This window comes from Clavelina lepadiformis, chromosome 7, assembly GCF_947623445.1.
Source record: "Clavelina lepadiformis chromosome 7, kaClaLepa1.1, whole genome shotgun sequence".
NCBI classification, from domain to species: domain Eukaryota; kingdom Metazoa; phylum Chordata; class Ascidiacea; order Aplousobranchia; family Clavelinidae; genus Clavelina; species Clavelina lepadiformis.
In genome coordinates this window covers 900,403-916,122 of record NC_135246.1, presented here as the reverse complement: position 1 = coordinate 916,122, position 15,720 = coordinate 900,403, and the positions used below count along the sequence as shown (strand labels likewise).

The window sequence follows — 15,720 nt, the reverse complement described above, 5'->3', positions numbered from 1 at the left end:
GTAGAATTGTCACACCAATGTGGGATACAAAAGTTTTCATTTTCTAACCTAATAACATTAAAATTGAAAGAATCCCAACTCATTTTGTCCCATGACTTGATATACTGTTCATCAATACGACTAGGGCAGTCAAACTTTCTATCATTGACCCATTCCGTCGGGATACATCCTTTCTCCATACTGCAAGTAGGAAAGTTTTTACGGAAGCAAGAGCAGGTGAATTTGTCTTCCGGACAAGAACAATTCAATTCATCTGATGAATCTGAGCATTGCTTATATGCAGTACATCTGTCTATAAAAAAACACATCAAATTTTCATGCACAATCTATTAGTTTTATCAATAATTCTATTGCTTAAAAATATTTCAACTAAACTTATGTGAAAATGAACAAGTTGTCTTGTATTGATTTCTTCTTAAGCATAATGACATTCGATTCGCACATTGAAGTTTAACTCATATTCTTTCTATTTGTACACAAAATGAAAAAGTATGCTTGATTTTCTGGACCCATCAAATGTTTACAAGTGTAGGTTCTGTTTAATTGTAAATCTTATTGTAAGCTTTTTTTCATCGTATACGCAGACTTGATTAAGCCTACTTAGTATTTGACTAATATTCATAACGCTTGGCACTTTTTTATAGTATGTAGAAGATTTAGACCAAGTGGACAGGAAGCCGCGTGAAGTCAACCTTCATGCTGGTTTAGTCACGTGTTTAAGTGTCTTTATGTCTTTTTGTTTAAGTGTCTTTTTGTGTCTTTAAGACACGTCATTATTTTCTCTGTTAGCTTCGAACTGACAATTGAATGAAATCTTTGCTGCCATGGCCATAACAAGTCCAGTAACGTTTGGTAAAGACGAACATGGAATTAAAGTAGGACGACGAAACTGCAAGGTCAAGAAGCGACATCTGACGGATTTACAATTACCTCTATCTACTATCTATGACTTCTCCGACATTACGGCAAGACCACCGGACCTGATCGAACATTTTTCTTCAGCTTTGCTAGGGCACAATGATAACAGTAATTTGATTTGAACAAGATTCATTGTTGTTCGTTTGTTCGATTCATTGTTGTTCCTGTTGTTCAAAAATTGATGTTCCCTTTTTTTGGGTGAGGCCGTCACTACCACTTCTATAATTTCTATGTTTTATATATACTCCTATTTACTTCCTATATAATTTCTACAATTTCTATAACTTATAACTTCTAATTCTTTATATTGATGAAATTTCTGCCTCAAATCTATGCACTGAGGTCGTCATACATAATGCTGAGTTAGCGCTGACAGGTGGTTTGTGAAGACGTGCATTTGAAACGCGTTATTGTGCACCAAGCCTAAGGTATTCTGAGAATGCCAATTGTGACGTGATCCTGTGGAGAATACGAGCATATGATACAAAATGTCGTAACAATTATTTGTTTTACTGCATGTTGATTTTATCTGTGATTAGCTGATGTATATTTGCATTAGGCTATACATCTGCATGAGGACATAAAAATAACTCCTTGAATGAACAAACAAGAGTAGCAACAAATGTTACGTTGTTTTTTGCTTGGTTTGACGTGCCTTTGTATTTTCTGCCTTCGACCAGAAGCACTGATAAATGTGATTACGCCTTGGCCGTTGTCGAACGAGTGATCATTCTACCGATGCTTGTACTGCTGTGTACACGTGTTTAGCTTTTACCGTTTTGAAATACAATCCTATAGTTAAGTGCAGGTCTCTTCGAACCAGCACTGGGAAAAGGCCGGTAACAAAAAAATCAAATAATAGCCAAATATATTTTAGTAAATAAACTTAGTTTTTAGCATTATTTTGTCAAACTAAATTGTTACAAAATAAGACGTTAAACGTCATTAAAGAAAATTATCTTTATGCTATGCAGTCACGTTTTAAAACTAAACTTTCACAAAATTAGTAATGACATTCACTCACCACCGTGCTTATAACATGAAAATCCTCTTTCTTTGCAAGAATAATCATCAACATTATTACAAGCGCAACGAAGTGGCTTCATCAAGGGACATGATGATGGACAATTCCATTCGTCGCTACGTTTCGTATCGTATCGCATCTACGCAGTCTACATGTCCATCGCATTTAGCTTTACAAAGTATTTTTAGTTAATTAGGATAATTTAAAATATGTTTCTGTAATTAGCTATAAAAATGTCAACATTTATTTAAAAAAATATCGTTTGTAATGAACTTATTAACTTATTAATAATGAACTTCACCCACCCTGATGGCTATAACACTTATATTCTCCTCCTTTACAAGAGAAATCATCAATCTTATTACAATCGCAGCGATTTGGAGTCCCTATGAAACATGAACAATTCCATTCGTCGCTGCTATCTCCGCAGTCTACTTTTCCATCGCATTTGTCTGTACAAAGTACTTTTAATAATTAGAATAATTTGAAAACCGAGTTAACATTTAACTTTAAGATTTAAAACAATTTTAAGATATCTATTTATTCTACAAGAATAAATTTTAATTTAAAAGTTTAGTCAAAAAGAAAAGTTTAATTTGAGTTCAGCCCACTCCGTTATCGTAAAGCTATGTATGGACAGGTCGGAATAAAACTCGCTTTGCAACTAACTCAACCGATCTGACGGGTTCATAATCCTGCCCGATCGTCTCGGTCTACTTTTATTCAACAGTGAATCAGTTCTTTCGTATCCGTTGGATCCAGTTCGACAAGCTGATATCCTTTCCGGGAGCGGGTGTGAAATTTATTGCAAATTTCGTTGGTTTTGTACTCAACATATATTCTTGACTCATTTTCATTGGTGATCAAGGTGTCAAGTTCTTGATTTTACCATTCTTCTGAAGACTGAACATGTACGCTGCCGATCGTTGAGCAGTGAATTGTTTGAAAGTAACGTACATGAGTGAACTTTTACAAACGTTCGCAAGCATCGGCTTCTACGAAGGTAGTTTTGTATTGCAAAGTGCAAGAAAGTAAAACTATTAAAAAGCACATTATTGTTTTGTACAAGGCTTCTACTAATTGTAGCAACAATTCTCTATCACGACTCGCAAAAGTTTATATATATATATATAAACTATATCTGGAAACTAGATATATCTGGAAATCTGCGATTAATTACGCACCAGATATAAAGCCAATAAACAATTTGTTTTATTTGTTCTTTGTTAAAATTTACTGTAGAAAGCAAATATGCTATTACTGCTGTTATATTTTCTGCTGTAGATTTTGTTTCGACAACACAAACGACGGATATTAACGTTTGCAATATGCTTAAGAGATGTGTGAAAAACTCGTGCATGCTATCAGTCACTTAACTGAGCTTTACTTGTGAAATAATTAGATACGGGAACGTAGTTCATTTAAAAGCATGACCTAGCAACCTAGGAACTTCCTAAGTTTGAGAAAACTACCTGGCGCATCTGAATAGGTGGGGATATTATCTTGCCAACACTCCAAATGCTAAATATGTCCGTACATTTACAAAACTGACCAATTCTAATCTAATTAAATTCTATGGTCTGACTTGGAACCCAGCGAAATTAAGTTTGGATTTTTATTACCGAGCTTGAATTATTTCGGCGCAGGAAAATACGGTTTGTCGTTACATGGGGCTTGAAATGGGAAAAAGTGAGTAAACCTTATATGGTTACGGCAGAGCAGGCAACCTATTTTTACCGAACTAAAAAAAAGAAAATTTAAACCGACTTCAACAAACAAACTAAAAATAATCTTTAAAACAAGTTAAAGTCACAATACTGTGTTTGGCTAAAATTTTATAATCAATAACACTTAGCACTATGACGTCACAATGGATTATTGCCTAACAACGTAGAGAAATGCCTATTAAACTTAAAGAAAATTTATTAACAAACATTGACCAACATATTTTTATTTTTTATATTAATATTTTTATCTATTTTAATAGTATAATGTATAATATTATATTGTTATATAACTATTTATATTTATATTGTTATGTATTTAATAATTTATATTATTATTTTATTATATATATTACTATATTATATAAATAATATAATGTATAATATTAAATAATATAATTTACATAATATAATATTTAATACTATTTTATATATTTTTATAATTTTTATAAGGTTTTTTATGGCCATTTTACTGTACATTTGAAGAAGTAAGCTTATGCTTGCGAAAGCTCGTGTCAAAATATATAAAGTTAATCTTAAAAGTGCCAAACTATATCCTCTTTCTTATTTTACTTCAATATTTTTTTAATTAATATGGTTACTATATGATCCTTTCCTTAGCAAGAGTAAGTCATATTATTAAACATTCTCATTTGACCAAGCAGTTACTAATAAGTTTAATGCGTTATTGACGAGTTTGCGTCGAACGGAAAGTATGAGTCAAACAAAATCTAATTAAGCGATACATAGTTTTCATTTTAATTCCAAGTAAATAATTTAAATCTTTGTAAACATTTAATAATTTGGTTAATCAACGACAACAAGTTCAACTTACCCCTATCATAATAGCATCTGATTCCATCCCCGCAAGTGTCGTTTCCTTCCTTGTAACAATCGCATCTGTGTTGAGAACACTCAACATAACCACAATTATCTTCATCGCTGTTATCCTTGCAATCATTATCTCCATCACACTTCCATGATGCTGATATATATCAACCGTTCTTGCATTGGAAATATCTCTTGCACTTCCCATTATACTCATCTCTCCAATTCAAGCAATGCCACACCTTATCACACACTTTGTTTTTGTTGATGCACTGATAAAATCTCACACCAACTCCACCATAGCACTGATACTCGCCAGGTTTGCATCTACAATCAATTTCGTCAGCTCCATTCAAGCAATCTGGTTGCCCGTCACAGACCCACGATTGTGGTATGCACTCACGGGAATACCTGAATGACTGACCTAATGCATCATCCTCACACTTACAGTTGAACTCGGATGGTTAGCAGCGTGGACGTTCATAATGGCAATGATCTAGACACAAACAAAATATTCTTACAAGAATATCACCTTGCATCGAATGTTTCCTCAGTTATATCTTACTATCATATATTACGTCACATGTCATCAGGGCTAACAGACAAGGGACAGAAACACGCACACCGCCTATTACGACACTCAGTAATATGTGACGTCACATGTCGTTGTTTGAGCATATGACGTCAATCAAGCTTATAATAAAATTTGTTAAAATTTTAATGAATGTTACAAGAGCTTTTAAACAAAATACCATTCACTAATTAATTAAACCTGGAATTTATTCAAACACGAAACTATTCGAACAATATGTTCTAAACACGCAATTGATAAACCGGGTTATAGCTAACAAGAATATATGTTACATCCAATTCTTGATGTCTTGTCTTTAACAGGCAGCCACACCCCCGAACAATCAGCATAAAGTTAAAATGTGAAAGTTTATAAGAAAAGCAAACAATTGCCGTAATAATAATTCCGCCTGATAAACCGTCATCCCCACCTGCCCAACAAGTATGAGGTGTTCTTGACGTGGTCATTCTTATTTGGCTATATAGGGTAGATATATATATATTTGGCTATATAGTACTTAATCCAAATTTAAAAGCCAACAAAACAATCATAGTCAGAAATTGAATTAATCATGATGCGATATACGGAAGCAGGCGTACGCTTGAAATTCCAGCAGGATAACATACAGAAACCGAGATAACAACTTTTGCTTTCTTCGACGTCGACATCTCAATTGTCATCGTCACAATTGTTACAAACTCAATAATCACAACTACATTTAGTCAACCACTACCGCCACTACCAACCACTACTACAGTAAGCTAGTTGAAAGTATTTCATAAGTAGACTTATATACTAGCCTACTCGGTAGGTTTCCTACGTGGTCTCTCTATTGACCACCAATGAACCAATCCACGAGGAATTTCTCGTGGTCAAAAAACATTTCAACAAATTTACGATTTAAAACAAATTACTTACTATAACCAAAAACAACTCCCCATAAAAACCGAGGTCTTGCTTGTGTTGAGGCCAGAAGCATCATCAGCAATAAAATGATCAATTTCATTTTTAATCTTACAAAAGAGTAAATCATTTTGGACCTGCACAAAAAAGATATTACTGTCATGTTGGCAATGATCTTTGTAATCACCGCTGTGTGAAGTGGCCTATATTCATATGACGTGATAATGGAGATACCACGTGATCACTCATCACATTATCATCACGTACTTACATTTTATAAATTACTAAACTTGAATAAAAAGATTTTGCCGTTCATATGACAACAGTGAAATTATATCAGGAAGCTGATAACGACACGATTGCGGTAACATAAGACCCTTTTATCTGTTTAATCGTCCTAGGGCACAGGTTCAAATTTGGATGATGCGACACAAAAAGGAATAAATACCACCTGGGTTTATCAGAATTTAATCCAAGAAAAGTTTGGTAACTGGGGTTCCAGTGGTTGGGAATCATCGGCTGGTAAAAGTCAGGCAAAGACTTTACCAGGCCCAAAAATAAAGGTTCTGATACCATACAATTTATATTTAATTTCAATATATCAATATATTTATTATATATTATATTTAAGTTCTGTAATTTACTATATTGAGCATGCATACGCCCTCTTATCCGTATACCAGATAAATCCGACAAAAACACTTAATACAATTTTAAATCTAATATCCTTCGGTTCATTTAATTTTCATCCGCAGCCATTCCCGCCACTATTTTACGAAAAGCATCTCATTGAAACATGTTATCCGCACATTTGATAGCTGTCGTGTATCTTTAAAAAGCCACGTCAATCACTTTGCAGAAATACTATGATTGGGCAGAGTTATTTCACATGACTTTGGATGTCCATGTACCTTAACCTGTGTGGGCGAAGTCAAGATTGGGAGCAAGGTCAGGGTCAAGGAATTCAAGATTATCAAGTTTCAATAACCTTATAACTCAAAACCGCTGAGTAATTTTTATTAGCAACTACACTAAAATAACAAATTACCCATTTCTATAACTCTTCGTTCAATTGTCTCTACTTTCTCGTAACCACTAACGGTCGAACTTGAATCACTTTAACTTCAACAACCTACTCTCGATCATTTTGGAAGTCTGTCCACTCAAAGTGTTTGTGTTGTTTGCTGTACAACCCAGAACAAAACGTGAAACTTCTCGGCACAACATCAAACCAGCGGAAATCTGGTTCTACAAAAGAATGCTTCGGGTTTTCTACACAGACCATGTCATAAATGTAAACGTCGTAAACCGCTCTAACTAGAACAAAAACTATTTAACACCAATGAAAAAAACAGCTCAAATATCTTGGACACATATGGAAAGGAAACTCGAAATATCTATAACTAGGTAGTCGCCTACTTTGTGAACGTACTCGCTTTGACAACGAATGATATACTTAAATAATTTCCAAGTCACAAAGGTAAAAAAATAGAAAATTATGGGTCACCGCAAGACAACGAAATCACTGGCGAGAGTTTACATTTACATTACATTACAATTACATTTTTGTAATTTTTTTTTTGTAAATTTTATAAATTTCATTTACACTTTACTATTGAGATTATATGATTTTTCGGAACGATTTCATGGATGCATTTCAAGTCTATAAACGACGCTTATTCGATTCAACTTTGCACAAAAACATAAACGGTTAATGCCAAGTTTGTTATCGATCAACAAAGCGTTATAAGCATCATAAACATTAAACCATTTGTGCGCTAACAAAAGAAAGTAAAAATGAAAATTTACAGAGGCTGCAGTTCTCTGCAATAATCAAATGAAGGCTCATGCACTAGATCTTTTTATGTTTCATCTGTCGATGAGCTATTATACTGGCAGTAAACAGCAGCAGCACCCATCATTATTCTAAAAACAACAAAAGTGAGGAAATTCGCTAATTGATTTTTGAAATTTATTTGACGTGTTCTTGTAAATTATTGATCGTCAATTTAATCAATGTTTTTGGCGGATATTTTCTTCATAAGTTATTTATGTGCATCGGAGATTTTATGACTTATTTAGCTTTTTTTTCGGATACTGGTGAAATTCATTGCATTTTGCGACTACATTAAAGGACTGAATTCAGACAAAATATGACGGTTTGCTTATAAGCGACTTTTATTGCCTCGCCCGCTTTATTTTTCGACGTTGTTTCGAAACAAAGGTGCTCATATAATAAACAATACCTCGGCAAATACGCGTTAACCCTATCCTAACCAGGCTCGCGAGTTTACTAAAAAACTAGGTGTGGCCGACCCCGCACACACATTTTCAATCGTTAATTACTCGAAAACTATACGTCGTAAACTGATCGGATTTTGACAGGTTAGTAGAAAAATCATCTGGCTTCCTGTATACATCATAATTGTAAAACTAAAGAAAGTGAATTTAGTGTAAATTAAGTATTTCTAAAAGTGACACATTTCTAGAAATTCTTCTTGTTTCGCCGCGCCCCCGCTGTGCGGAAAACCAGCTGACCGCGAGAAGAGAACGAAAGAGAATAGTTAGTCGAGTTATTGGTGCGTAAATGAGTAATACGCTTCAATGCGGAGAGCAGAGCAAAGCAGAGGAAAATTATGAAAATATCGCAATATCTCAAAAATTACAAAATCCAACTTTATCAAACAAACATGGACAGATAGCTGAACATTTTTTAGGAAAAGTCACCAAATTTCAAGTTTCTACAGCAAACAATGCAACTGTACGCCACGTTTTGCTATGACAGTGTGCGGGAGAAGCCAAGCCTAGTTAGAATAGGGTTAAATCCTCTCCCGCGCAGAATGTTTCAACGGTTCGTGTTAGTTACAAGACAAAAGCTAATTATGACGTTTAAAACACCGTCGGTTAAGTTTTTTAATTTTTTGGCTTAAAGCAACATTGATGTTCCATACCTAACATTTCTGTTTTTTATTATTGCGTTTTTCTGCCATGGATTTGTTACTAAAAATACTTTCATGTCTGATCAAACTGCAAACAAGCATGAAATCTTTTCAATTTTTCGACCAGCTAATATTTGGAAGACTTTTTTCCACAAATGTTCTGATCATTGTTAACAGCGTGGAGAATTACCTGAGAAAACCAATATGCACCTGAGTAGGATATTTTACTTGACCCAAGCGATAAAACTTTAACTTGACCGAGTTTGATAAAAGTCATAGCCACAAAGTGTAACACATGCAATCGAATTAAAGCGAAATGTTTCAATGTGTAAAGATTGTATCATTATACACATTCCTATATCAAGAGTAATAAAGTTCATAGTTTTCTTTTTACAAACAAGTCCATTTCCAGTAATCAGCAAATCCACAATGAATACAACAGCCAAAAAGAAACCCAAAAATAGAATTAATTTGGTTAAATCTTTGGTTAAAAGCAACTTATTTACTTAAATGACGTCAGCACGCTTGATGAGAAAGTTAAAACTGAACCAAAAACGTATCCTTACCTTAAATTTATCAAAATCTTTATAGTTAAAACTTATCTAAAACGATTTGAAAGCCATTTCAGTCATCACTGAAGTTGTCTTTCGCGATGCAGGCATAGCTCGTTGGATGAAATTACGGAAAGACTCATCTGTTAACTTCATCTTCTGCAGAATACCACAAGCGCATTGCTTTAAATCGACACGAGTCAAAAAGCAGTTGACTGCTTTGACACTAAAATGACAGGGCGTTTATCAAAGACATATACTTCTAGCCTTAAGCCTGTTCCTCGACGATCAGATAAACTGTTTATGTGAACTTGTGGCCTAATACCCTTCAAAAAGCTTAAAATATTTGTACAGTTGAACTCTTACCCACATTCCTAAAATCGTTACTACGACTTCTCTATTGGTCACTACAAATTCAAATCAAAAAAAGGTATACAATTTAGTTATATACTGCGTGAGGTAAACAATATATCAAAGTTATTCTTATCGCTTTCTGCGCAACTCATTCAATGATCCCAGTAAACAATCACAGTTGGACCATTTGAAAAAACTGTTATCATCAATAAGCAAATGTTACAATAAGTTCATTGTTTACCTACATTTCAATGACGTAAAGGAAATAACGATATTAATCGTGACAAACAAAATTGGACAGATAGATCACAGATAGATCATTTTTGTGTAATTTGAAGTGACTGTGTTGTTCAGCGGAAAACCGTGAAGTATGATCTTCAATGGTTACCGGTAATTCACAAAAACTTACACTAAATGTGATCCAATAACCCTACAGTATAACTCAAAACCACTAAGTAATTACTATTAGCGACCAATCTGAAATAATTCACCACCTCTGCTGCATTTATCATGATTGAAGGCTGTACCCATTTAATTCCGGCTGTACCCATAACATTGCAATAGGTAGTGCAGTGTTTATAATCAATAATGTGTTCAGTTCAACGTATATAGTATTGTACAAGAAGCTCATCCACCCATTCGTATTTTTTCATGTGAATTATTCTTCTATTTTCGTGATGTATTGTGTCAATCATTTCCTCAACTCGAAGCGACTCACTTACGACACCAGACGGTTGTTACAACGCGACGCACAGCACATGGTAAAGTGACTTTAACTTTTGTTTGTTGTGCTCACATCATCATCGTTTTACTGCATTGTTTGCTGATTGACGAAAAGCATGACGTAACTTTGTGATGATGGTTACTGCTGTCGTTTGTGCTCGGCCGAATGACCACGGTTTGAAGCGCTGTGGTGTCTCTGGCCGCTAATTGTCTTTTGTTCCGTTGGATGAGCTTGCAGGAGCTGGTGCGGATGATCGCTTTCATGTTGGTTGTTTGTTACAGGGTGAAAGTTTCTGTCACAGCGACAAGATATGATTGATGGATTGGTGTCTCTGAGACTATGTAGTGTGCGTTTCGACGTAATAGACCTGTCAAATGGCGTAAACCCGAGATGTAAAACATTTCTTCACTTCCCCAAAACTATCGCTTTTATGATTTTCCGATGTTTTAGTATAAGCACGTTAAGAGAAACTTAAGAAGTGCATACATGAAACATTAAAAGTCACCAATAAAACTATAGTTATAGTTAAAAAATACAAAATCAACGGTTATACTAAATTACAACTATAGTTACAATATGATAAAACAACAACGCATTAAGAATATAGCTGTCTGTGAAAATTCATCTCAATCGACCCCATGCATTGTCCATTACCTGTCCAAAGAATTATGAAAATATTATGAAAACGTCGGCGTTTATATCTTGTGTGTGCATATATTTCTTTTTTGAATCAATTTTCTTCTTTGCTTGTAGACATATTTGTGTGATGTTTTGAAAATTTCTCAATAAAGCCACTAGAAACTACACTCTGAGCGTAAATAGAAACCGTGTTCTTCTTATTTATTTGTTTATTAATGCGTCGTGGACACTGCACAGTTCGTGTTTAAAGCGCCGCGATTACGGCGGGGTTAATTATGACGTCAGTGCACGCTTTGTCGCTATGAAATAGTTTCGTGTTCATTCATTATTTTTTTAAAAGCAAGATATAAACCAAAGTTAAAAAGAATTTCCTCTCCACTAATTTCCACCAAAGCTCCAGCATTTTGCAATGTGTTGTATTATAAAGAAATTTTTTCAAAAAGGGTTTACTCCATTTGTTGTGAAGCCATGCTAGCATTGCGGGCATTTAGATTCAAATTTTTACTTTTCTGTTTTAGTTTTGAAGCTAATTAGATTCATTTCGGTAGTTTTATGCTTAGCTGGTCTAAGTCAAACACATTCAACTTTTTTTCGAAGTGACTCTTTTACCGTATGTAGTTTTTTATGTACATTTTCCATGTTTCACCAACTTTAGTTTCTGCCAAAACCCTTGGCCTCTAAGTCCTGTTCTGAGTTTGACATTTGACGCTGATCATTCTCTCTACAATTGATTAAGTGTGATCAGTGCTGGAAGTTTTAAACCCAAGTGAATGACGGGAGGAAACATTTTATAATATTTTACCGATGAGAAATCTCAGGTTTGACTTCGGTCCATGGAAGTTTTGTTACCAATCGCTTATTATGACGCAACAGATTCACTAGATTGTGAAATGTTTTAACCCCTTGTTAGTCTAACGACGTCATAATTGTTTGTCGTGCTCAGTAAGCGGCAGCAGAGAGAAAACCGACTTTGAAGCTCGCTTTTATCATCAAATTTTAAATCGAACAACGACTAACACTTGACAATTTGACCGGAGCACAGCGGTAGCTCAGCAGCTTTGTTCGCCGCCCAACAACTTACTCAACAACAATGGTAACTCGGAATGCTTTTCCTCCACCGATGACGTCACAGCGCTGCAAGAGAGATCCAGTTTGCACCTGTCTGTCAAATTAATCAACAATCAAAGTTATTGTTTGTAAATAACACCATTTTTGGACATGATTGATTAAACATTGAAAGTTGAGTATTTAGGGATGTAGACACCTTCCACGCAGCAGATCCCCATCTTTAGACAATATTTTCCTCCAGGAGGAGTTCCTCTTTGGAAGATGAGCTTCTTAATTCTAATCTCAGCTGCTTCCAACATCCCTCTCATCTCTGAGCCGTCTTCATTGGACGATGATGTCACATCACAAGTAATTTCTCCGTAGTTGTCGTCCAGCTGACAGCACAGTTTCGTTCCATAGAAATCACATCGTTTCGATATCAGGGCACGAAGATCGTCCAAACACTGCATGAAGAACGGGTTGAATATCGGACTTTTTTGCAAATATTTTTCGTTTTTAAAATAAAATAAATCATTATAAATATTTTCTAAGATAATTTAGGCTGATTTTTATTAAGGCTCAAAATACTCAAAAAATACTCAAAATACTCAAAAAATCTAAATAGGCCTACAAGTTTTTTAACTAAAATCTTCATTGACGTAAATATTTTCCTTAAATCTACTTTACGTAATTTTCATCTCAGAAAATAAAAGTAGAAAATAGAAGTAGTAGAAAAATAGTAGTAGAAATAATATTCAACATTAAAAAAAACTAAAATCAAGTAAAATGTGATGACATATTATACTGTTATATTACATATTTTATTATATTATATTATATATAGTATATTAGTATACATATTATATTATATACATATTATAATATTTATACTGGACTTGTTTACTGAAGGCAGTAACCTAACTTACAACAAGAAATATTGAAAACAATTGATGAGAGGTCTACTGTAATTTCAAATTTGCTTTTACCTCCGTTATCCCACGTTCCAACAGATTATCCTGAGAGGAACCGATTTTGTCGATTGCGGAAAACATTTCCGGCAAAATTCTTTTCCCGATGTAATAGTCCTTACCCGGACAATCCGCAATGTAGCAACCATCAGAATATAACATGAGCAGATATGCGACCAATAAAACCGCTCTTTCTTGTGTAAAGCACATTGCATCAAGACAGTCTATCTTATGTCACTGCAATTACTCAGAAAAATAATAAATTAATAAAATACTGTAGGTCTACACAATTATACATTACCGTAAGTTATTTAATCAAGTTGCGATTGTTTTCGATTTTGTTCATAAACTTCAATAGATTGTTGTTGATTGGTCGCACGCAATTAACGATTGAATCAATAGAGTCCCCACTTTTCACTGCATCTGTCCTAGCAATGAAATCGTACTAAAATCTTTATAACCAGAGGCTACCGAAGGTCTAACACTGCCATCGATTTTCACAAAGATGTTTTCCGTGTTGAAACGCGTCCAAACGAGAATAAGGCATTGACATGACTTCTCTGTGGGCCGAGGTCGACATTGGAACAAGAATTCAAGCTTGTAATTGCTAAAATTACAACAGAGTTGACACCTAGCAAGGCGCGTTGCATTCGTCTTATTGCAAAGAAAAAGCTCATTCTAAAGCTGGGAAACGAGGAACGCTCAAAACATAAACAAAAACAAGTGAACTATATCATGGTGTTGTAAATGTTTCTGAAAGTCGTTGTAATTATTTTTTGTATTAAAAAATACCTTGTTAATTTTGTAATTCTCTTTAACTACAGGTAGCTGCTTTGCACAAGAAAGTATTGTTAAATAAAAAATGCTGAAAATAATTAAAAAAATTCTTTTAGTAGCTCCACTCGGCTAACTATAGATTAAAAGTTATAGCTACTAATGTAAGCAAATTTTTTCTTAACCGCAGGAAACTTCCCGCTTGACAGCTGGTCAATTAGCTCTTTTTGCTTTAAGAACTTTTAATAGCATTTTCTTCAATAAAAACACCCATCTTACTTCTATAAAACTCAAACGTAACTGCACACTCGCCCAGCACTTCCCAGCCGAGCGCAACACCACACCAAAACAAAATCCACGCAATGAGACAATCAACGTGGGACGCTAAACACTTTTTAGGCTCTCGGGGTAGCGATGCGTGACGTCACAAGAGATCGAATAAAAACATTCGTACATACAAACAAGTAAAATAAGGTATGACCATCATGACCATCGTGACCATCATGACCATCATGACCATCATGACCATCCAGCCAATGGCGCTATATGGGGGAGGTAACGATGGTAACACATGTAAACGCTCAGGTATTGTCTTAAATCTTTTCTTTTTTTTGGACGATCCCAATTCAAAATTGCGTCTAAATGTGGTCTGAATAAAAACAACAAACCGATGCTAAAGGCTTCCTACAAATAATTCACTTTTTAAAAAATTAAAAATACGCCGACTTGCTATTATCTAACTAGAACACATTTTTGCAGAAAAGTCTATGATTTGCCATTTGCAGAAAAATCGGTTTTGATATTTTTCAGCTGCTACACTGGCGTTGTAGCAAGGGCACCCGTCAAATCAAGAGTGGAAAAAACTTCCTTGTTATGTAAATTATAATTGTCTCAATACCTTGTCGGCAGTTTAGGCGCGTGAATACATTTGTGTAATGAGCGGAAATCATTGCAAAAACGATAAGCGCCGACTTCATATTAAAAACACGATGAGTTTGTTGTAAGGCAATTGTGTTTCATAAATCATATCATGGTGAAATTATCGTTTACCCTAACTTGTGGCCGATTAAGCTTGTTTGTCTGGTGATATATTGCCCTGCGCTACAGCACGTGAATAGATCATCAGAAGCCAGAACAAAAACATTTGTTGAACGATGACGTGTTTTGCGACCTCGGTAAACTTCTTCCTTGACACTGCCAATTCCAATAACTTAGATAACAGGAAGTTCTCAAAATCGTTGATTGAACTTGGTTAACAAAACATCGAAATTATAGTTCTGTTCGCATGGTGCAACTTAGAACCAAATTGTTCCACTGTTAGCATGTTTAGTAGTTACATCTGCGTGTGTTTTTGTCTTAGTTAATGCCGTTATCATTATCGAAGTTATTGCTAGTTATTGTCGTTTATACCGGTTGTAAGTAGCGGCCAGATGGAACCGCTATTTTGACTCTCTGAGAAACTGTGATGGCAGACTCCAGTAGAAGGAGACCTATACTTAAACAATACAGCCTAGGTCAGCAATTTTCGGCGACGGGGTATTCCCTGAATATTATTAAATACACTTTCAAACAAAAGCAACTTTTTAACAATTCCTCCTTTTTACGAAATACTTAAGCTTAGGAAAACTTCAGATGAATTTAATTATAACATTCTCCATAAAGAAGACCTGATTCTTTAACAATTTAGTTTTGTTATAAATTTCAAATCGAAACTCTGTATACGTTCAACGAACTCCACAAATCATTGGTCTTCAAA

The 15,720-nt window shown here is 34.7% G+C and overlaps 1 protein-coding gene across 1 annotated transcript; it reads right to left on the bottom strand.

The window, feature by feature from the left end:
* Nucleotides 1-12,224: 12,224 nt before the first annotated feature.
* On the bottom strand, nt 12,225-13,408 carry LOC143465169 (uncharacterized). The gene is made up of 3 exons (XM_076963349.1): nt 13,209-13,408; nt 12,440-12,686; nt 12,225-12,337 (listed from the first exon to the last, which is right to left on the bottom strand). The coding sequence occupies exons 1-3, from the start codon at nt 13,398-13,400 to the stop codon at nt 12,225-12,227; spliced, it is 552 nt and encodes a 183-aa protein (XP_076819464.1). The 5' UTR covers nt 13,401-13,408.
* Nucleotides 13,409-15,720: the final 2,312 nt, after the last annotated feature.

Coding starts and splice junctions, on each gene's coding strand:
- LOC143465169 (XM_076963349.1), bottom strand. CDS start 13,400: ATGTGCTTTACACAAGAAAGAGCGGTTTTATTGGTCGCATATCTGCTC. Junction 12,687..13,208: donor TGGAACGTGGGATAACGGAG/GTAAAAGCAAAT, acceptor TTCTTCATGCAG/TGTTTGGACGATCTTCGTGC. Junction 12,338..12,439: donor GGGGATCTGCTGCGTGGAAG/GTGTCTACATCC, acceptor TTAATTTGACAG/ACAGGTGCAAACTGGATCTC.